The sequence below is a fragment of the Patiria miniata genome, unplaced genomic scaffold (assembly GCF_015706575.1).
Source record: "Patiria miniata isolate m_02_andy unplaced genomic scaffold, ASM1570657v1 HiC_scaffold_1, whole genome shotgun sequence".
In the NCBI taxonomy this organism is placed as follows: domain Eukaryota; kingdom Metazoa; phylum Echinodermata; class Asteroidea; order Valvatida; family Asterinidae; genus Patiria; species Patiria miniata.
This window is the reverse complement of record NW_024037047.1, coordinates 10,658,537-10,682,555: the sequence shown is the minus strand read 5'-3', so window position 1 is coordinate 10,682,555 and position 24,019 is coordinate 10,658,537. Positions and strand designations below refer to the sequence as shown.

The window sequence follows — 24,019 nt, the reverse complement described above, 5'->3', positions numbered from 1 at the left end:
CTCTTTTATGGTTATATAAAGGAAAGTTTCACACAGAGCTTCATACATTCAATTAACTGTACCAAACTATTTGTGCTTCCTTTTCAGCAAGAATGATCGATCAATGAAGACATTAATGTGAGCATTTCAAGTGTAGTAATTATATTAGTAATGAAACATGAAGCATACATGTACTAGCTCTCCTTAGCCTTGCCTCAACAACTGTGCATCATTGCATGAAAGTGCATTTTAAATGTGTCAGCTTCACACGGTGTGCTTGTCATGCACTTGGTTTTTCATTTTGCTTACAATAAAAAAAAGTGATTTCATCCTGTATTCCTGTACACTCATCATCTGAAATTATTTTTGATGTGCTGTCTACTCAAACTCAAAAAGTCAAATGCAGTGTCCGTTGTGTCATCTACACATGTACGGCAACTGTCTATTTTGATATGTACATGTATATGTTAGTGTGAATAGTGTCATTGTTAACATCTGGCATTCATGGACATACCATGGACAGTTTACCCATTCCTATTGGTCGAGAGCCCATCACGTGGCCGCTTTTAATTTGTTGATAAAGACATGGCTGGCTGGTCTTAAACACTTTTGCAGTGTCACATGAAATTTGGACTCCTATGAAATCCGGTGCCAGCACGTTTTCTTTTGGTTGCTTCTTCACAATCCTTTCGTAGGCATGTGCAATACAACCAGTGAGTCAGTATTTCATACTCCTAAATTCACACTACACTGGTACATCTGCATTCTGCGCCACATCACGCAGTACGCTCGACGTGCGCGCCAATCTCCGCATAAGGAGTTGTTTACCAGAGGGCCTTACCATTGTATAGCTAAAGGGGTGTTTTGTTGAATGAAATCATTGGAAAATTTATAATTTTTGACTTTTTTTACCAGAAGGTATTTATGAATGGGTTTCGCTCGGGTAATTATCAGCACCCAGACTGCAACCAGTCTTAAGAGCGTTTAATACAGTCTCCCTATCACATTTTTTTCCCCGTATTTAAGTCCTTTCCATTATCGTATAAAATGAACAAATATTGATTGCATTCATCAATACATTATCAATCTTGATTCACTGAAGTTTAAATTATAGTAGTTAAATAATCAGTTTGGTTTGTGCTAAGAGCATGTTAAAATAAACTCGACAATAATCCAGCTCTGTATTTCACCTGTGCACGTGCACATTAACATTTGACAATTTCCAGGATTCAAAACAGCAGGTTACCGGTATGTGCGCTCAAATCTGTGGCAGCAATAGTAGCCAAATCTGCAATACATGGAAACTTTGAGTTTCCATGTATTTCTATAGCAGCAATAGTACATAAATCTAGCAGTCTGCAATTTTTCAAATAATTTTTAAGAATATGGAAGCACAAGTTAGAGCAATCAGATCACTTAAGGATATGGTGCACTTCAAAGTTTTCAGAATCCCCCGCCCCTCCAATTTTACCAGTATCCTAGATACTTCTGAACGCTGATAGTTAATTGTCCCTAAAAAAAAAATCAACCAAACTTAATGGAAGAATAGGCAGCGTGTGTACCACACGTACATGTATGTTTCCATGGGACATTTAGCTTTTGTATTTTACATGCTGATCAAACAATTTCATGTCAACATTTTTAGGGAAACACCGCCATGAAACATGATGCATGACGTGCAAGCACACACAATGCTGCCCAGTCAACCCTCCAATGAAAATATCATCGAAATGGAACCAAAACAGGAGTCCAATCATGTACTTCCCTGTCCAAAATTCTCTATTTTTAGTGGATTTGAAACTACATTCTATAACTTATGTCGGTCTGCTATCAATTATTGTCTGGAACATAATTGAAGGATGTTGGATGAATAGTGTCCTTTTTTGTAACCCCACCTTCCCAGCTCCCCAAACATGTTCCACAAGGTTCTTGGAAACAGTGATGCAGTTTACCAACTTTTTGTTGTTTTTAACAAAATATCATTTCAGGTACCCAAGGTCATAAACCTGCAGACCTTTCCAATATCTTCCCAATATGTTCAACAGATGAATACATGTATAAAGAAATATAGATCTTGTACTTTTGCAAAAATTGCATGTAATCAACTCTATGACTATTAATCAATTTACTGACCTCAAATGGAGACGCCAAATAAAGGAATGCAGCTTGATATATGTATATTTTGGTACTTTTTTTCTTCTTTGAATAGTATTTGTTGAAAATATTCATGTACACACATACCATATTTGCATTTTCTTTTTTTACAAGATGATTGTATGTATTGGGTTTTGCCCTTCACTCACGTCATTTCAAAAGCACTGCACACTGGGGCTTTCCTGGGGGTTTACAAGAACAAAATGGAGCCCATGACCTCCTTTGTGGTCCTTTGAGGTTGTGGTTCAGGTCCCAAACGCTTGTATATTACTTATAACAAGCCCCATAAAAGCACTTGGCTCCTATGGAATTACGTTGGTGAAGGGCAAACCCAGTATTGGATTTACATCTCCCCCACACAACAACTTGCATCAGAAAACAAAGCTTGTTCTTTGTTGCACTATCCTATTTGAGAGCTCATTGTGAAATACATGTGTATGGCCTCTCTGTCCATCTTGTACCTTTTTTCACCAATATTACTTAACTGTCATTCCATTTAGCCTTTTACTTTCTGTCTACAGTGATATTAATGAACTGACATACATGTATATATATATATATGATATAATACACTTGATCTTATTTTAATTTGACTATTTCTGAATCTGATTGTGCTATTGTGCCCGGTAGGAGTCAATTGACTATACAACACACGGCTCCCTAGTTCCTTTCATTATACATTGTATGTGCACTTGTATTTTCTTATTGATTTTGGCAGAGTGTATTGTAAAAGACTACTAATCATGGTGAATTTAGACAAGATGCACAATTTGTTTTCAAATGTATGTTGTTCTGATTTCTAGCACTGCAGTGTTACAGCAAATGACTTTCATTGCCAACCGCCGGTAGGCGTGTAGATTTGGAGTAATCAATTTTGAAAGTCACTTGCTACAGTCTGTTTGCATGGTTCTTAAATGCATCCATGCATGCATTGCTTTCATTCTTTATTCAATTATCTAATTTATGCAACAGGCATTGAGATCTGTAAAAACCTCAACATATGATATAATGAGACTAAATAAACAGTGCAAGTTTGTCACTGGCATTACATGTATTTCTCTGTCATGGGTAATACTTCCAGAATATCAATAATTTGCATGTTGAATGTTAGGTAGTTTACATTATGTAATTCTGTTTCTTTATGCACTCAGTGATGACCAACTTTTTATCAAAGAGATCACCAGAGGGGTGCTTGAAGGCAACAATGTAGGTTGGCTCAACTGGTCTCGCCTCAAGAAGTTAATGCAGAGTGAGAATATGAGAGCGCAGGTTATAAGTCAGCTATCCCCACAAGAGAATACAACAGTACTAGATGATTACATCGAAGACACGGTAAGACTTCATTTGGAATATTTCGGTAACCTTTTTATTTGTCTCTACTTTGTCTTACTTGCCATGCGCCAAGCTCCTGGAATGAGATATTGTCTGTGTCCATTGTCATAATTCTGTCCATTGTCACTTCACTGAACGTTAATTCTGTATACTGCTTTCAACTATCATAACCCAAGCTTTGCAAAAGGTCAAAATGATGTTTGGAATCTATTGCTTGGGGCAGTGCACAAGATCTAAGTGTGCCAATTTTCTGATTCAGTTTAAAACCCATTTATATTATTTCACAACTTTGATGTAAAATGAAAGTTTTCAGATGCATGATTCAAATTGTTTGATGTCAACAAAAAAACTCCTTTGTAAGACTACTTTTTTTTCAGTTCAAAGAGGACATGGCCACAATGTATGTTTTGATTTAAACAATAACACAATTATATTTAGGTTTAAACAATAAAACAGTTAGATCAAGGTGATTTAATGTGGTTATTCTGGGATCTCCGTAGGCACCGTCGATATCGTATTTTGGCCGATACCGATATATCGGTTTTTTTTATATCGATATATCGATATTTTATTCATTTTAATTTTCAAGGTATTATAACAGGCGTGAATTGCATGGGATCTACTCTTTCGTTCGCCTAAAAAAAAATTGCTGACAACTAATCTGCGTGGGGACGTATTAAGTCGTGTACCCCAAACACGACGGGTGATACGGTCAATGACCACACCAGACCCTTGACTTACAGATCTCATGGCATCTGCTGAAGTGTGCGATAGTGGTTTCGGAATCTATATCATACAGTACACCTTTCCAGTCACAGTAACAAAACGTGAAATTCATTTTTTGCACCAAAATGTCCAGGATAGTGCAACAGATGTCATCATTAGTGGTTCTGCACTATGTTTCTTAAATTTTGTACACATAAAGTCTGAAATGTTCAATCAATCATTGTTATTTTAGATATTATCAACGAATTATGCTTTTTAGAGTGTGGCCAATGCATATTTATGATTATGCAAATAAGGGTGGAGTTTGCAGACCGATGTCAATTGAGAATACATGTAACTGCAACTGCCTACCGATATGGTGTTGCTAGGCAACTGTATATCCATGGTGACAGTGCATTTTAAAGGGGCTACTGATGGGTGGGGCATTTTTTTCCCGGCGAGAGCGTGTGGGAAAATACAAAACGATGCAACTTCTTCAAACAGCTAAATATAAGTAAACCAAATTTCACGTCTTTCGGGAAGTCCAACCTCACAATAAAGGATCATGTTTCTACAACTATAGGTTTTCCCGAACAATTTCACCAAGGTTTTCATTCAATTTAATGCCTGGCTCATTCGATCTAGATTGAAATTGAAAGATCACGCAGATCGGCATTCGACAATCAAAAATAATCATTCAATTTCACTATCCAAGCATTCTATCGACTTTTAGCTTCACTCGTCCCTGCAAAAGATGCCTTCATATTAAAAGTAACGCGTTGTTCATTCAATTTCGTCTAAACCATTAGTAAGGGGTTGATCGGGCATTTGTTTTCATTAATGGGCAAACATATTTCACATTTTGTCAAACATCTTTTAAGACTTCATACATGTCCGTATTCCTTATCATATTTGATGACTATATAGATTGAGTTTCTTTCTTAATTAAAGGGTATGTGCAATGAATTTTTATCAGGAATTCTTTTTGCACAACTCTGCATGTGAAATGTAAGAAAACTATACACATTTTACAACACTTTTTGGGTTGATCTTATTGCAAATGTGCACTTCTTTAAACATTTAAAAGTTTCCATGCTTTTCCGGAATAACGCTGTTACTGTGATGTCATTTCAGGAAGACACTGTTCAGTTTAGGGTTTTCGATAGTCTTTAATATACGTTAAATGTGAAGTTAAATATTGACTTTCATTTTATTTTTTTATTTGTTCGTTATCTGGGGTTTTTTTTGGGGGGGAAGGTTGCAAAATCCCCCTACCCCCTTTCCGTTGCGCCGCATTGACACTAGGTTGGGTCACAACACGATGTACTCTCCTCACCGTGGTGGTCACGTCCACTATGACTTCACATTCAATGAATCTGTGTACCCCCATCATACAACCCCGCCATTCTCTTAGAAATGGTATATCAAGCTCTGATAAGTGGGTTTTTTTTTTCCCCAACCACATCCATTACACAAATCAGTAGCGACACTGCTGCCTTTGGGTCTGTCACAAAAAAGGTATGGGAAACACAATGTACTTGAAGAAGTAACACTAGTCTTTAAAAGACTAACTGAGGTACCCCCTTTTATACCCCAATTCAGAAATTGCTACAGTTGAGAGGTTAATAATAATTCTACAGACGACAGAACCAGTAACTGGGTTGATATAGATGAGGCAAGAGTGTAAGAAAAAAAGGGTTTGCCAACATTTCCAACTGTAAAGGCGTCCCTACTCCAACACATTAGAAGAGCTATCGGAGGTAGATTTTATTATATGAAAAGCGGTCAAAATTGTCCACGGTGGACATATTGAGTATCCCCCCCCCTCTCCCCCCATTTTGAAAATGGATGCCATGCCTCTAAAAGGGTAAGTTTGTGATGGCTTCACATTCAAAAAAAAGAAAGATTCTCATATATATATTGCTGTGTGGAGTTAAATCCATTTATGGAAGGTAGGCACAACTTTTTTTTATAGGGGCATCAAGACTACCCCCCCCCCCATATTACCATGGCTGCCACGCCCCTAAAATGGTGTGTTTGCTATGGTTCCACGTCTGAGTTTTTTTTTTTCTGGTGAATATTAATATCTGTGGGAATTAGCTTCATTCGTTAATGAGATATGGGCACATTTTTCCCATGGTGGGCATAATGAGAGCCCCGCCCCCTTTTTTTCAATATGGCTGCCACGCCCCTCAAAGGGTGTATTCGTGATGGCTCCACATCTTGAATTTTTTTTCTCATGAATGTCAATGTCTGTGGAAAGTTCCATTTCTCTGTGAATGTGGGAAAAATATTTCCATGGTGGACATTATGAAAACCCCGCCCCCCTTTTTTGCTAATATGGTTGCCACGCCCCTAAAAGGGTGTATTCGTGATGGCTCTACATCTGGAATTTTTTTTCTCATGAATGTCGATGTCTGTGGAAAGTTCCATTTCTCTGTGAATGTGGGAACAATATTTCCATGGTGGACATTATGAAAACCCCGCCCCCCTTTTTTCATAATATGGTTGCCACGCCCCAAAAGGTTGTGTTCGAGATGGCTCTACATCTGGAATTGTTTTTCTCATGAACATAAACGTCTGGGGGACGTTTTATTCGTTCATGAAATATGGGCACAATATTTTATAAGGTGGTCATAATAATTTACCCCCCCCCCCCCTTTTTTTTTAAATGGCTGCCACGCCCCCCAAAAGGTACTTTTGTGGTAGCTCCAAGTCTGGAAAACATTTATAATCTATATAATTATGTCTTTCTGTAGTTTCCTGCTTTTGTAACAAGTGGGAACAACCGTTTTCACTTTGGGCACGACAAGTCCCACCCCCCCTTTTCTTAAATTAATGCCACGCCCCTAAAAGGGTACATTTGCGATGGCTCCACATAAAAACATTTTCTCACATGATTACAAAGATCTGTGCCAAGTTTCATGCTTTTATGCAAAAGTGCACAATTTTTTCACATATCCGCTGGACTATACTCACAGAACTTGATCTCTCTTGTCTGTGTATGTATTTCCTGTGTTCATGAATTTATTTCGAGGAAATACTACTGGTATATGAAGTGAAACGATGCAGCGAGTTTCACCGAAATCACATACCGATAAACGAAGCTCAATGCCGGCCCACTGCCGGTCCACAACACACAGTTTATCATCGCACGTTCGTACTAAGCGAAGTTCAGACATTGTTAGCCAGTTTCTCCTCGTAACTAGCATTGAGCATATGGTATAAATGACCTGCATTTTCTATTATTTTTTTAGATTATCAACGGCATATATTTTCGTTAACACTTAAGGCAAGTTTTCGTCATTTTTGAGGCCCTTTTTGTATAGCTTTCGTAGTGCAATGGAAATAGTTCAGACTGAACATTTTCATATAATTTTAACAAATCTGAAAACAAATATTCAGTTGCTGTGTCATGTATATGTGCAGTTTATTAACTCCATTTTCCAAGAATAATTAAGTGATGAACCAACTGACAACTGTATTAAAAAATGAAAGCGTAAGCAGAATTCAAACCTTTTATTAATCTCCATTTAGTTATTTTTTTTATATAAATTTTACCTTGTCTTACAGTTACAAAAATGAAAGAAGTTTAATAAGCCACTTAAGCATATTATCATGCCAAAACTAGTAATAATAATGCAGCCCCTTGAATAAATCCTGATATTCAAAACAAAACAAAAACAATGTTTACCATCGTTTATCCATGGATTTCAAGGAGAGCAAATCGCTCTCCTTAAAATACATTTGCTCTCCTCAAAGATTTGAGGAGAGCATATATAGCTCTCCTGTATTTTCTTTAAATGAAGGACTGCTGTGCCCCTGCAAGAGAATTAGACTAATTTTCCAGGGAACTAGCCAAGTGCACACACGAAACGGGCAACTCGTAAATACATGTAGCATTTTGTTGTCTTCCTGTCACATACATGTAGTGCAAAATGTTTTTTTTTTCCTTATTTATGACACAGGTCTTGTAAAAATAGTTCAGGTCCAGTAAGATTCTTCGGTTACTAGACCTGCTGTCTAGTGGGGTTTTTTTCATGAAATTCGAGCCCTGTTCAGGGGCCATGTTTGTGTCTGGCTGGTTTTAAACACTTCCTACCAGTGTTTTATCAGCGGTTTAAAACCACCCACGTGACTGTCTCTCGACCAATTAGAATGGGTAAACTGTATCAAATATTTATGAATGACTGATGAATGACTGACGAATAACTGCATCTGAATTGATTGAATTAATCTGCAGTTGTGTATGTTTTGGTTGTTTTAATAGTAAATGGCATTGTTCCCTCTCTCTCTTTCACAGCAAGTGAGCAAAGCAGTGTATAAGGGGATTGTATCTGTCTTGAAGGCTGTGATTGCCGGACTGGAATACTCTTTCTATACCCAGCCAATAGGAGGATTTGCCAGTGCATATGCCCTCCTTGAGATTGCTCACACACACTACTTTGGAAAGGAACCTGATAAAGGCAAGAAAGCTCATTTGCATGGTGATGGGATTAGAAGTGAGAGTGCTTATGCCATTGAGGGTTCAGTGGTTGTCACACCAGATGAACAGCATGGTGGCAGCATGGCTGCCATTCCTGAAACACATAGTCTCAATGAGGATAATTTTATTGCTGCTATAGGTGAGCTGCTTATATTTCAGTGTTTACAAAGAATTATCCCCTCAAACAGTAAAAGTGATATAAACAGTTCATACATGTTGATATACATGTATGCGCATTGTTTTGCACAATTTGTGTAGCATCTTGCACAGTTATCAATAATTCAAAACATTTTGCACAGTATTCTTACTACGTTTGTATGGGGAGTCTGTAATGTGCATGGCACTTTTACCATTCTGACAGGAAGATTTGTTTTAAGGGAGAGGGGGGCTTCTAGTGATAATGCAGTCTAAATGCTTTCCAAATGGCTGTATATGATGCTGATAGATGCCACGAAGTACAACAAACAAACAAACAAACAAACAGATGATGAAGCAATGTATGATGGAAGTGGTATTTTTTACAAATTAAATATATTATGTGTGCAGTATTTTCACCAATTTCAGCTGCATTTACCAGACGGATATGTACATAGATGTAAGCATCACATATCAGTTATAGGCTGTACATGCCATTCATAAGCTTGTTTTCAGTCTGTTTTGTGTCTGTCGCACACCTGTATTTAGACCACGATGTTAACTATATAAATACACCCTATGGACAATAGTAGTAGATGTCTGATTTTACTGTACAACTGAGGACTCTTATTGTTGCCTTCTTTTGTTCTAAGTGTTTGGATTTACAGTTTTTCCCAACATATCCCATAAGGTTTGAACAATGACCTTCTGAGGACTTGGCCCAGGTCCCGGGATTATTTTTTATCACAGGTTACCTATTCCATGCCCTCAGACAAATGTCCTCAGATAACCCTAGCGGTTCAAATCACAGCATGGACACAGGGTAGCAATGGAAATCCAATTTGTGGACATAGGATGATGCAAATGACTCCAAATAGACTGAAAGCGCACTTTATGAAAGGCTTGAAGCTTGTTGCTGGCTTGAATGTACCGCCAAAAACAAATACTGCAAATCAGCAATGCATTTTCTACAGATTATGGTTAGAACTAGTCCACGTGAGTGTGCGTGGTTTGTATTGAAATGATGTCACTCTCACATGTTACCAACAAAATAGTTATACAGTCGACTCCCGTTAGTGCAAAATCAGATAAGACAAAATCCTGGTTATAACGAAGGAATATCTTCGGTCCCTGCAAAATTGTACAGGTATCTATGGAGGAAATTTGCTGAAGCCAAAATTGGGTAGTAAAATTGTTCTGTTATAACGAAAAGTTTTGGCGACCCCCTGGCATGTAAAGCATTGTTAGTGACCCATTTATTACAAAGTTTTGAAAACCACAAAAGCTTACTAACTTCATGGCTTTTTTCCTTTCTTTCAGACCTAATCTGAAAGCAGCATAATTAGTCATCAATAGGTTCAAGTCAGCTTTGTTTAATCTTGCCCACACTGTGGTACAATCACTAATCGCGCACTGTGGTTAGCAACAAAGGCCTGTTATCAAAGCATGCTGATGATACCATGATACAATGAGGCCCAGAAGGAAACACAAGAAACCACAAGCCGGGAAAGCAAAAACAGAAGTAGCCTATTTAAAGTGACATCTTCTGCACCCTTGCTGACATGGACAACAAGATCTACGCGGATCGTTGAAGTTGTTTGAAGTCAACCAAACAAATTCAAATGGCTTTTTTCAGTTAAAAAAAAGAGATTGGCGCATTGGCAAATAAAAATAACGAATGAAACAAAAACTTTACGGCACACACCATGCAATCACGATGTACCATTATGACATCATTGCTCAGGAGACTGTCTCATGAGGGCGCTTTCTCATCAACTGACCAAGCAAGCAAACAAGTTTGGATTGTGGATCAGCACGTGAAAATTACATGTAGAAATGAACCAAGGTCTGATGGTCTTTTTATTACATTTTAAAGGTTTTTTTTGGTATTTACTTATGATAATAGGAATATATGTACCGTACCTTTACACATTTTCACAAACAGTTCTTTTTAGTCCACTTCGTGTCCTACTTACCTGTTGGACCTACAAATGCATATTTCCTTAACTATGTAAATTAACCGCTAAAGTAAAGATTTGCTATAGCGTGCCACAGCGCCCTCCTGCGCCAGCGCCCACAATAGTCAGAGCCACCGCCATTATCGTCCTCTTTTTCTTTAGCGCTCGTGACAGTAGGACGTGTTTTTCAATGCTCACAGTAGCATGCATGTTTCTACTGGATGTAATCGCTATTTGTTATTAATTTTCTCAAGATTTGCAATACATTTGTTTCTCGGAAGCACTAGGTGTGTTTCTGGTTACATTTGTTGGTTTTTTGGACGAGTTTTATAAACGTTTTTATTAAACCGTTTTATGACCTCGTGTTTTTGCGTGTATACATTGTACATTAAAGAATACGTATGTGTTTGTATTTGAAGAAAATCCTACTATAGTTCTGAGACTGTTCTGGTTTTTAGGGTCTTTGATTAAAATGCCTCCCAAAAATTTCGTGACTTGTGATAAATGTCACAAGATTTTGCCGAATAGCCTAGACGACTCCCACGAATTATGTCCTAAGTGTAGGCCATGTTCTAGAGCTCTTAGGTGTGCCATTTGCGAGTCATGGGGCTCCGAAATGTGGACGAAGATTGACACCTGGCTAGCGAAATCTACAGACTCGGCAAGAAGTGAAGCTTCGACCACTTCTGGAAAGAAAAAGAAGTCATCGAAGCGGGTAAGTACGGAGCCACCGCGGTCCGTTCCTGGTATTGGTTTTACCTATCCTATCGGACGCGCGACGGGGCTTTCGCGGACTGGAGCCAGGCCGATGGCCGAGGGTTCCAGTGCCGCATGTCTTTCCCGGGGACAGGTTTCGGGCACGGAAGTGTCGCAGGCCAGTCCCCATAAGGGAAGGAAAAGGACTAGTAGTGGGCGCGATGCGCCGAAAACCACCGGCCCTGACTCGGTACAAACCGGGGCCAGACGGAAGTCTGCAAGCTCCCGGGCTGATGAGTCAGCAAACCGAGAAAAACATCGGTCTACGTCGGCAATCCCGGCGACCGACGCCAGGATTTCCCCGAGAGCAGATTGCTCCGAAGAGGATTCCCCGGATTGTCCTCAGCCACCGGTTGAGGGCACAAACCCGAAGAAACAAAAACCGATCGGCCCATCGCGTTAACGTTCGGCCCCGAACGTTGGTCTGGGGAACCGAGCGGAACCGGGCCCTATCGGTCTGACAGCCGCCGCGTTTAACCCGGCACCCGCGCCCGGTCAAACCCAGAGCGGGGGGTGGCACCCGGGGTTCTTTCGGACGTTCCTTCGGGAATTTCTGATTTAATGGCTCGTCACAGTGGATCGCAACATCGATCACGGCCCAAGAATAAACGGCGCCGGGCCCATAAATCCCGCCGCCGCCGTTATTCTAGCTCTTCAACGAGCGACAGTGCCAGTACGTCGCCGACTTCTGGCCAGTCATCGGACCACCCACGTCATCGCAAACGCGGACGGAGAGACAATACATCGGATTTATTGCTGAAAGGTTTTCTGAAAGGTTTTCAGGCTTTGTCGGCTCAGTTGGCGGCATTGGCGCCACAACAACTCCCAATTTCCCCTTGAGCTGAGGCCGAAGATCGGGAATTTGACCGGGAATCAGGCGGCGCTATTTCTATTCACCCGTCTGATTCATTGCAAGAGTCGGACTCGGACGTCAACCGCGCTACGCGCAGAGACGCCAAGAGACCTTCACCTACTCATTCTGCAGCTGTAGATACACACGAGGCAACAACTAAGGCTAACCTCGAGTCCCGGCCGGGTCCATCTTCGATGGATCGGCCATCCGACATGGATTCTTCCGGGAGTCATCCTTATGAGACTACCGATAATAGATTTCGTGAAGTGATGTGGGATATGGTTCGTATATTAAAGATTCCCATTCCTGAACAATCAGAATCTTCACAAGGTACACGGCCTAGTTTTAAGAAACGCACAGGTGTACCAGAGCGGGATTCCCCGAAGTCAACCTTTCCGGAATTCCCGGTGTACAGGTTTTTTTCTAACCGTCTTAAAACAATAGCTGCTCAGAAAAAAATGGCAACCCTTTGCCAAGGCAGCATGTCATCCCTTTCGGGTTCCAAAGCAGGATACTGAAGAATTTTTAACAGTTCTGGTTATCCCAGACAATGCAAAGGACAAGATGGGGGCAGATACAGGGAAACAATCACTTAAAGTTCCCTTTGCCGATCCTGTCCGGAGTAAGCTTGAAGAGGCATTACATAAGGTTGATGCAGCATCCCGCATGGGTCTGCAAACGACTTCATTTATGCTTCTTTTGTCAGAATACTTGGTTACTGCATGTGATTCCGGTTCCAGTGTTTCTCCTACAATGGCTGTCAATGCCTTTCAATGTCTGGAGGATGGATTACGCATCATCCTAGACCAATTTGCTAGGTTCTCTGTACTTGCCACGGTCTCCAGACGTTCCAATGTTCTAGAAACGATCTTCTTCCCTTCAGAAGGGGCGAGAAAACGCATGGAGGCCCTTCCTTTATGGAGCAAGGATTTGTTTGCGGATCAGTTCCAGACGATGATGGAGGCCGAGGCCAAACGTCTAGAAGCAACAGACCGTATTAATTTACAGGCCCCTCGGAAGAAGTCACAACCAACAGCTAAGGTCCCGACTACTTCGAATAGGGCCAAAGGGTTTAGAAAACCTTTGCCCTCCTTTCGGACACCCAAGTCTACCCAATCAACCACTGTGGCTCGAGCAACACCAGCAAAAGCCGCAACAACATCGCAGACAACTTCGGACGAAGTTTTGGCTGGCCAACCTCAAGAGGTCGTGGCACGCGGTTTCCCTCCTGCCAGAATTCTTCTTGAGCGGGTCGGGGGTGGCGTCTGTGACGCTGGTTCTCCATCCGTGGCCCCCCAGATTGGGCCCGTGGGGGGCCACTTAAGGCAATTCGGGGAGACTTGGGCCCACTTTTGCACCGATGGGTGGGTGCTTCAGACAGTCACACAGGGGTACAACCTCGAGTTTACGAGCACTCCTCCATCGGTAATGTTCTCACGTCCCACCCCTGTTCCATCAGACAGAGAACAGCGGAGGGCATTGGAGAAAGAAATAAAAACCCTGCTATCAAAGCAAGCAATTCAACCGGTACAAAGTCCAGTAGAAACATCAGGTTTCATGTCGACATTCTTCCTTACACCCAAGAAGAAGCAAGGCGAGTGGCGTCCTATTCTGAACCTAAAGCCGTTGAACAGGTTTATTCGTCCATGGCGGTTCCGTATGGAGACCCTGCGCACCGTCTTAAATTCTCTTCCAACACCATCCTGGGCCGCATCAATAGATCTGCTTATCAGGATGCTTATCTTCACGTACCCATTTGCAAGGAACACAGAAAATACCTTCGTTTTCAATACAAAAATACAATTTTCCAGTTCCTCACTCTTCCGTTCGGTCTGTCAACATCACCAAGGGTCTTCACCAGAGTAACAAAGACCCTGGCAACAATACTTCGAAGAGCAAATATAATGATATTCCTCTACCTGGACGATTGGTTAATCGTAGGCAGGTCCAAAGAGGAAGTTCGACAGTCCTTAGAAGTAACCGTCGACTTGACGACAAGGTTAGGGTTTCTGATAAACTTGGAAAAGTCTCATCTGGTCCCCACCCAGACACCATCTTTTCTAGGGGCAGAAATCTACCTGGTAACAGGGATCGCTAACCCTTCGAGCGAACGAGTACACAATGTCCAGGAGTGCGCCACACTGTTCCTGACGGCTCGATCAGCACCAGCGGTGGCCTGGCTACGACTGCTGGGCCTAATGGCCAGTCTGGTCGATCTAGTCCCATGGTGTCGCCTGAGGATGCGGCCAATTCAAATGCATCTTTTGGCTCATTTTCGACCCAGTCAACATCCTTTGTCAAGGAGCATACCAATACTGAAGCCAATCATCCCCCACATTCATTGGTGGACAATTTGGAGCAACCTGAGTCAAGGTTTGCCTTTTCCTCCTCCACTTCCCACGGTGACTTTTACGACAGATGCGTCCAACATGGGATGGGGTGCGCATCTGCAGTCACAGCAAGTGTCAGGTCTTTGGACGCCAGACGAACTGATTTTCCACATCAATGTTCTGCAGTTTGCAGAGCCTTATCCCAGCTCATCAGCCTAGTCGAACAGAAGGTTGTAATGGTGCAATCCGACAACTCAACTGTAGTGGCCTACATAAATCGCCAAGGAGGAACACGTTCCCCCCAGCTGTGCTTCCAGACTTGGAAGCTACTCCTTTGGTGCATAGATCACAACGTAACTCTTGTGGCATGTCACATACCAGGCGAGTTGAATGTCACGGCAGACGCGCTGTCCAGAGGAAAGATCCTTCCAACAGAATGGCAACTACACCCAAAAGTTGTCCAAACACTGTTCAATTCAATGGATCGTCCCAACATAGATCTATTCGCGTCATCGCTGAACAACCAATTGCCGGTATACTGCACTCGAGTCGTGGATCCGAAAGCCTGGGCAGTCGATGCCTTAACAATCGACTGGACAGGCATGTACGCATATGCATACCCACCGATCTCAATTCTCTCGAGGGTACTGCACAAGATACGCAAGGTGATGCTCATAGCTCCATTTTGGCCTCGCCAAACCTGGTTCCAAACGATGATCAGGTTGCTGGTTCATCAGCCCATCATCCTCCCGCAGAGACCAGATATACTGAAACAGACCCGGCCCAAGTTGAACCACCCGGATCCGGAGTCACTACGCCTGACCTGTTGGCTATTGTCCAGCATTCAATGTGAACAGCAGGCCTTTCTGAGGAAGCTGCCACCTTGGCAGCCTGTGGCGGAGATCGTCTACAAGGAAGACATATAAAAGCCGACTCCGACATTTTTTTAGGTGGTGCGACGGGAGGGACGTGGATCCCCTCTCTGCATCTGTAACCATGGTTGGGGACTTCCTCCTCCACCTGTTTAATACAGGGCTTACATTGGCCACAGTAAAAAATTACAAGTCGGCCATTGCTGCAGTGCATCAAGGTTTTCAAGATGGCTCCTCTGTATCAAACAACCTGGCACTAGGTCAACTGCTCAAAGGCATGTTTACAAAGCGTCCTCCTCAACGTAAACTTGCCCCAGCATGGGATTTAGGAGAGGTCCTGCGTAATCTGGCAAACCCGCCCTATGAACCTCTTGCGACGGTACCCTTGTTGGATCTGTCAGTCAAGGTAGCTTTCCTCCTCACTGCTGCAACAGCTAGGAGACGGAGCGAGCTCCATGCAGTGACCCTGGACAAGGGACACATAAGATGGGAGCCTCACGGAGTATGTCTCATCCCTCGAAGTACTTTCCTTACTAAAAACCAGTCTCCTAACTTCCAGCCTCCGGACAACTTTGTTCCTGAATTGAAATCATTATCTTCGGTCCCCGAAGATAAGAAATGGTGCCCAGTTGGAGCTCTAAAATGGTACATAGCTCGCACAAAACCCATCCGCGGTGGGGAGTCTCAACTGTTTATAACTTCGACTCCTCCCCACCGCCCAGCATCCCGTGACACAATTTCTCGATGGATAGTTACAGCTATCCGATCCCAAATGCCAGACAGTCCTCGGAACGAATCCCGTCGGACGATTCATGCTCATGATACAAGGGCGGTCACAACGTCATGGGCACTATTGCGGGGTGTTCCTGTGGAAGATATAATGCAGGCAGCATGTTGGAAAACAGCAACGACCTTTTCGTCATGTTACCTGAGAGATGTCCTCTTAACAGAGGGGCGGACTGGGCGGGTGACAATGTCAGCCACCATGCCATCAGCTGCCCCAAGACAACCCTCCAAAGAGGTCTCAACCCAGGCTGTTGTACCAACAACTCAACAGTAGGGTGAGTAAGGCTCATGGTAGTTTGTAATGTGCCTCTGTGTAGTCCATGAGGGGATTCCTTATTTGTGTGTCCTTCTTTGACTCAATTGCAGCCCACTCCCACCACCAATTTCGGTGCCAGTCTATGCATTTGTATGTCCAACAGGTAAGTAGGACACGAAGTGGACAACCCCCAAACTATGGTGTTTGGTTGTCCACGAGGGGACTACTTACCTGTTGGACCGTCCCGCCCGCCTTTCCCCACAGTGGGCTCCTCCTTTGGTGTGATTCACTCGCGCTAAAGAAAGAGGACGATAATGGCGGGGGCTCTGATTATTGTGGGCGCTGGCGCAGGAGGGTGCTGTGGCACGCTATAGCAAATCTTTACTTTAGCGGTTAATTTACATAGTTAAGGAAATGTGCATTTGTAGGTCCAACAGGTAAGTAGTCCCCTCGTGGACAACCAAACACCATAGTTTGGGTTTTTTTATTTTGTTTGATAATACTACATACCCGATACGATTTTCTATTTTGTGTTGATTACGCACGTGAACATCATGCACGTTCATAGGGCTTACACAATGGTGAACAATGTTTTGGAAACTATTGCATCGGATTATACGAAATTTGGATACAACACACATTTTGATTACACGTAAGTCCCGTGGATCTTGTACTAACAGGAGTCGACTGTGCTGTGCATGTGATATTTATTATAATTTTTTTTTATTGTTTTAAGAGCAGTTTTTCCACATGAAAATGACTAATAGGCTGCCATTTCTTGTCTATTTTTCTACTTTGTCTATTCATGCTGGCCATTAATTTGCATGGAAAAGAGAGTAAGCTTTACAATTAGCTAGTGTTATGTGCCTGTGGTTTTTCAATGTTGTGCTATTTATGTATACGCTTTGTGAATGTCACCTTATTTACCAGATACAGACAGTACATGTACCTATATGTCTCCCCCCCCCCCATTAAAAAATAAAATAAAAATACAAAACAAAGCAAAACCCCCACCCTCAACACCAAAACAAAATTCTGCTCCCATACAGAAAGGTAATTTGGTTAGAATTTGACTCTTTGAAACACACACATTGCATGATCCAATCATCATGCATCTTGATGTGTACAAAGAGTGTACAAAATGTGTCTTTTGTGCAAAGGGACATCACTATGACTTTGTTTTTGTCATAACCCTAACTACCAACTGTCTTAAGTAGAGGACCAAGTTGGCAAAAATACATCACTCAATCTGCTTCCAATACATGACGTACATGTAATGGAATCCACCACTGATGAAGTACTGGTGGACTTAGTACACATGGCTATATGACAACAGCAGTACAGGATGCTAGGCAATATTCAAGCGGATTCCCCTAGCACTGCTTCAGGCCGTCAGGCCCAAGTCCATCATACTCCATCAACATTTAGTCAAACCAAGCCTGCAGGACCAAGTCTTCCAATATCCACTGAAATGGAAGGATGGATTTTGATGAAGTTGGGGAGTTTAGGGTTAACATTTGTTACTGCACGACAAAATTAGCATAATATTAAAGAGGCAGTAAGTCCTGAAATCCCCGAAAATGTCATGTTTTGGATTGTTTACTTAAACTAATTACAAGGTCAAGTTGAAAGGACACTAACCTAATGTCTTACTGTTCCCAAGAAAAGACGGGAAAAAAATTGGTTGCTACATCAGACACGACTGAGTACGCATACGTTTTTCCTGTCATTTTTATCCAATGTACGACACAATTGTGTATGTCACATAAATTACACGTGGAACCATTGCACAAATGTGGTTTCTTATACATCCGCAAAAGGCTACACTTTACGGCTGGAATCACAACTAGCCCTGAACAGTCTGATTTTGGGGGTCACAAAATTGGACCCCAAAATTCATTTTCGCACAAGAATAACACAAAAAAGGCCCAGTTTTTTTAAGGATTGTTTTGAAGTTTTGGACCCTCAAGCCATATCTCACGAACGCATTGTGCTAAATTCATAATTCCTTTCGTATTAGGTTTGTTCAGCAATTGGTATATGCACATAATTTGGAATTATTTGTGACGTCATGATGACGTCATCAAAAAGACGAATTTGTAAAGCACATATACATTAAGCAGGGATATGATTTCTCCATTTTTTTTCCCCCACAAATCCGTGTTTTTTTTTTGGCTTCAAATGTCAACCAACGTGAATCATGTGAATCCGTTGAGAAAATAGGGGGGTAGAATGTGCTAATTAATTATTCATGAGTTTTGCTTGCCGAAATATCCGACAGACATTACTTCGTTGATCGATATACATGTATCTTACGCACGCACATATTGAATACCCAATGTGAGAACGAAGTTGAAGACCATGCGTTGCCGTTAGTGCGATCATGTGATTTTTCGCTCGGGTCCGAAGTTGTGATTATTTAGGTGTAGTTCCTGTGTCGGTATTCGAGATGCATGTGTTGCGCTGGTCAGGTGTACTGACTAATATTACTCAGCGTGCACAATGGCATACATTACAGTACAGTCATGTGGATTATGCACATTGTTTTACGTGCGTCGGCTCAGAGTGTTTGTGTACATATGCTTCCAACATAGCTGCGCCCAACAAGTCGATCCTGTTGCAAGGAGATTTATAAGTGCGAGAGCTTGATAAAGAAGTGAAAAATAAGTTCCGGTGGGAATGGTTTCGGGACTCTGTTATTATTGACGGGCATCAGCATGAATTTCAAGAGTGTTTCAATAAAATAGCAACCACTGGCAAGGTTTTTGGCAATGCCTTTTTGCAATGACATTATAAACTACGCATGGAGTGGAAAAAAATCGCTCGTGTCCCATGTGAAACACCCAAAGCACATCAAAGCATGGCAAATACAGCAAAGTAACATGAAAATGCATGGTTCTCAACTTTTGAGTACAGAAGAAACTTTATAAGAACAAGAGCACATTTTAACAAATGAAGCAAAATTCTTCTTAAAATTAAAACAAATTCTGCTCCAAAATTTCAGAGGAAAGTGCCCAGTAATTGCCTCAGATTGCACCACAGAGCATCTAAAATCAAATTTTTTTCTTATTCCTGGCACAAAACCGGTGTTACCAGAAGTGCAATAAAAATTGAATCTAACTCTAAAACAGAAGCATTTTACTACATGTATATGGAACTGCTAAGTGAGGAATGCCAGATACAAAAAAAACCCAGTATGATGATGTCATCATCTGAAAGAGCGCCCTCTAATAGAACTTGTTTTTTTTTAAATTCGAAAATCATCCGTCCATATTTTACTAAATCGCCCCTTAATATTTTTTGATTAACCACAGATATTTTTGCAAGTTTTCAAAATCATGATGTCATCAGACTGCATTTTTTTTAATGAAATAATTGTCTGCCTGACCACTCTGCATTTGTAACTCAACAAACACGAACCTCTAGTTATGAACCTTTACGTCCCGACTTCTATTCTTTTTTTTTCTATTGAAGCCTTCAACTATGTAGCATATTATTTAGGGTACGGAGATTTCCTTGTGGAGTTGTATTGTTGTTTTTGTTCATTGTACCCCCATAACCCACCGCTGTTTTCAGGGCAACATTAGGTTTGTGTGCATGTCTATGCTTTAGTTCGTATGAAACGCCCTCTTATGACTGAATTTCTCCAGTCTTGTTTTGCGTAAAAACAGCTCACCGGAGGACGTCTTTTCAATCGCTTTTTTATATTACAATAAATATATTACAATAGATATATTACAATAAATTGACAGAAAAAGGACAATTATTTTTTGTCAGATAGACTGTGAATTTTTCGGCAAGACATTTGATTAGAAAACTCCTTCAAAAAATTACCTTTCATTTTTATCGATGTTCATAAATGTCTCAATTGGAAGGAAAATAACATTCAGGTTTCGTGGGATTTTTCGTCATCTGGGTAAGTTCATTCCGAATCAAGTAAATTACCATTGGAAAGACTACTTAAAGGAGAATATTACTGTTGAAGACTTGAGAGAGAAAACCTCGATGGAGCCACGTACGTAGCTATTTAATACATACCCGGTACACTGAATGTAAACAAACGGCACCATATGTGCATAAATCCAATAGCAGGCACTAGCGTACATCCCCCTCGCTGGAAATGTATACTCGCGGGGCACCGGCCAATCACGCGTTGGCGTGGTAGGCCTACTTGTTTGAATCGCGAACCCCGCTTACTGTGCTGTTGAATCGCGAAAACCACAGTCAGTGTTCAGTAAACCCACCAGGGAATCCCCTCATTTGCAGGCGAGTTTGGGGGTTTTCTCTTTTGAAATCACCATTAATACAAAATATAAAGTCTCATTGATGTTTTCGTGGCAGTCTTAATTCAAACTTATTTACTTGATTACAGAAAAAAGTTTTATTTTGGACACTTTTTTTTGCTGGTTGCTGGCTTTCGGAGGTTTTTTTTTCGTGAAAATAACGACATGGCATTTAAAATCTTAGATGGAGATGCTCAAGTTATTCATTTTTTAACCTATATTCGGACAAATCTTATGGCTTCAATAACTATTTCTTGCATTATGAGCAGTTTTTTGGAAGGCCGTTCTCAGCGATTTGTTTTTACGAACATGCTCATGAATATTAATTTTACAAAACAACCCAGAAAAACTGGCACATGCGCATAAACCTAATGTCGCGCTGTGAGCCTCTGGAACAGCGGTGAACCCCTGATATATCTAATAAAACAGGTTTGATCATATCATATGGTTAGACACAGGTTGGTTTGATGGTGTTCATCATATAACTTCCCCTTTGGACAGCCTTTTTTTCCCTCTTCAATTTTTGTTTTTATTTAACACACACATTACATGTACAGTACAGACACACAGTTGTACATTACCATTACATGTATACATAGGAAGACGAGGCATTTTATTTCTTTTTGTTCATATAACACTCTCCTAAAAGCACACAATCCATGAGGAGCATTCTCAACAGAAGAATACATTTTTAAGGAAAACAAGAGATCTTTCGTTCCCTCTGTCTTGCTTTCTTCAGACAGTATATTATACATGTACATACATGTTTGTCTGAAGAGGAGATATGCAAACACAGATAGACTTCATCCAGTGTGTGGGTTCAGCACAAAAGCATATTAACAGTCCCTTTCATGTGCACTAAACAACTAATTATGAACTAGTGCTTTAGTGTTTGTGAAACAATGTTTGTGAGATAAACAAACCTGATTTATAGATAAATACATTTTCTTTTAAAGGTTGGGAGAAAAGAGGTTCTGTAGTGAGTAGCAGCAGTACAAGCACAGAAGAAGGCGCAATCAGAGGTAAGAAATGACACCATTCAAGACTTACACAATACCTCAGGTTTTGGGGAAGATAATCCAATCTGTCTTCAAAAGTAGTTTTTACTAAATTAGTTTCATCCATCTTTTGAATTCGTACGGTGCTTTCAATTATATCTCAGTGCAACATAATGGTTAACATTTGAAGGCAATATATCACTTGTTAAAGAGGAATTTTGTTTACCAGAAATAAATGTGTGTTGGGAAAAACTAAAGAGGTAAGGCTTGGTGATGGTCACAGGAATTGGGATAACCAGGTAAAGCACTATGGCACTAGATTAAACCTTCTGTGGTAAAAGTTTTTTCCTGCAGTGCCAAGGCAAAGAACCTGGGGCACTTTTTCAAAATTCCTTGGAGGTTGGATAAGGGCCCCCCCCCCAAAAGTCTCCGGTCTGGGCGCGCATCGGCAAAAAAAAAAAAAAAAAAAAATTCTATATATAATGATGTCTCAAAACAGCCAAACTCACTGGTTTGACTGGAATCCTGCTGCTGCACAATTTTAACATGTTTTTAGATGGGGTTACGATCGAGTATAAGCTTTATGTGGCCTCTCTGGACTCGTATATTTTTCACTAAATTTAGTCGGGCACCATTTGCAGATGGTGTAATTTTGTAATGGTGCATCTGGAAGCCAGACTGAGGGAGCAATGGTCGTGTATCTTGAACCTGTAAACACTTTTTAATTAGGGCAATATGTAAGGGAGCAGACTAATGACCAGCCTGGCAGCTCATGCACAATGTCGATGTCGCTGTATGGTCTAATGTTACTACCGTTTTCTCTGATTTTTGTCTTGACTATCCACATTTTGAGATCATAAAAGAGTGCAGAATTCTCAAGCCTTATGACCTTACTATAGTCACCTCAAACTCCACTCTGAAGGATCAAAGCATCATCTGCAACATCAGCCGACATTTGAAGAAGAAAAAAGTAGGGAAGAAGAAAAAAGTAGGGAAAAAAAAAATGCGTCGCCGCACCACTTTTGGGGCAAGCTCCATACCAGAAACCGGAGACTTTTTTTTGACTTAAACAAAAGATACGTACCTGCCTGGGGGATTGCTGTACATCTTGCATAGGGGTATGATGGGTGAGAGTGGGAGGCTAAAGCAAAAGTAGAAAGCGGGAAAGTAGTCAAACCTAAGGTGTGTTATTGTTTTGTGTTAAATTACCCACCATGCAGCATATCAGCATTTTATTGCTCTTTGTATCACTTGTGCAGTATAAGTACCGTTAGTTTGAAAACTAAAATACTAATCATGTAGGCCTCAAGTGTTATAAACCAGAAATTTGCCCTAAATTATACCAAAATCACATATGGTTTTGACTGGGTTTATAATAGGTTTGGCTTGGCCATGTATACTCACAAATCATGGAAATCATCCTGATTGGGCTTAATGCCAATTCTTGTACACTTACTGCATCCACAGTGAATTCTCCTCTGGTGGAAGATAATCGTAATGACAGTGCCTATGAATTAATTGACATGTCTGAAGTGAGTGTGGGTGGAAGCACAGGTGCCGGGGTGCATGGAGCTGTTGGTATAGCGGCAGGAGTTGCTGTAACAGGTAACATTTTGCATTCTATAGTCAACCCTTGTCGAGTGTTTGTCAATACTAAGGGAATAAATGTGTGCTCGAGAGGTTTTTATCACTCCGTTTAAGACCGCTTAGAGTCTGGGTGCTGATAATTACCCGAGCCGGAGGCGAGGGTAATTATCAGCACCCAGACTCTAAGCGGTCTTAAACGGAGTGATAAATACCGACCGAGCACATATTTATTTCCATTCATAAATACCTTTTCGGTTAAAAAATATCAAATAATTCGTTCAAAAAATCCCGATTTTGTTCAACAAGTTCACTTCATGCTTTTTGAAACATCCGTCTGGCAAAATAATGGAGTGTTCAGCTTGCGAGTAAGATGTAAACAACCCTTTTATGGCGATTGACGTGCGCGTAGCATGTTCTGCGCGATGTCGCCCTGAACGCACCTGGGGCGTTGCGTTTTGAATTTAGAACTATAAAATTCTGACTCCCTGGTAGTGTTGCGCATACCTACGTGAGGATTGTGAACGTTGAACCAATGAAACGGTAAGAGGC

The 24,019-nt window shown here is 41.2% G+C and overlaps 1 protein-coding gene across 10 annotated transcripts in view; it reads left to right on the top strand.

The window, feature by feature from the left end:
- Positions 1-24,019, top strand: part of LOC119722973 (MAP kinase-activating death domain protein-like) — a 142,046-nt gene that overhangs the window by 63,063 nt on the left and 54,964 nt on the right. For 7 of the 10 annotated variants that reach the window (XM_038193418.1, XM_038193411.1, XM_038193436.1 and 4 more), the window contains 6 exons: positions 88-117; positions 3,285-3,465; positions 8,474-8,795; positions 17,436-17,438; positions 21,842-21,907; positions 23,351-23,488. In XM_038193418.1, the coding sequence (XP_038049346.1) occupies positions 88-117; positions 3,285-3,465; positions 8,474-8,795; positions 17,436-17,438; positions 21,842-21,907; positions 23,351-23,488 (740 nt within the window). The remainder of the gene's footprint in view (positions 1-87; positions 118-3,284; positions 3,466-8,473; positions 8,796-17,435; positions 17,439-21,841; positions 21,908-23,350; positions 23,489-24,019) is intronic. The other 3 variants (XM_038193468.1, XM_038193487.1, XM_038193459.1) reach the window with 3 other exon arrangements.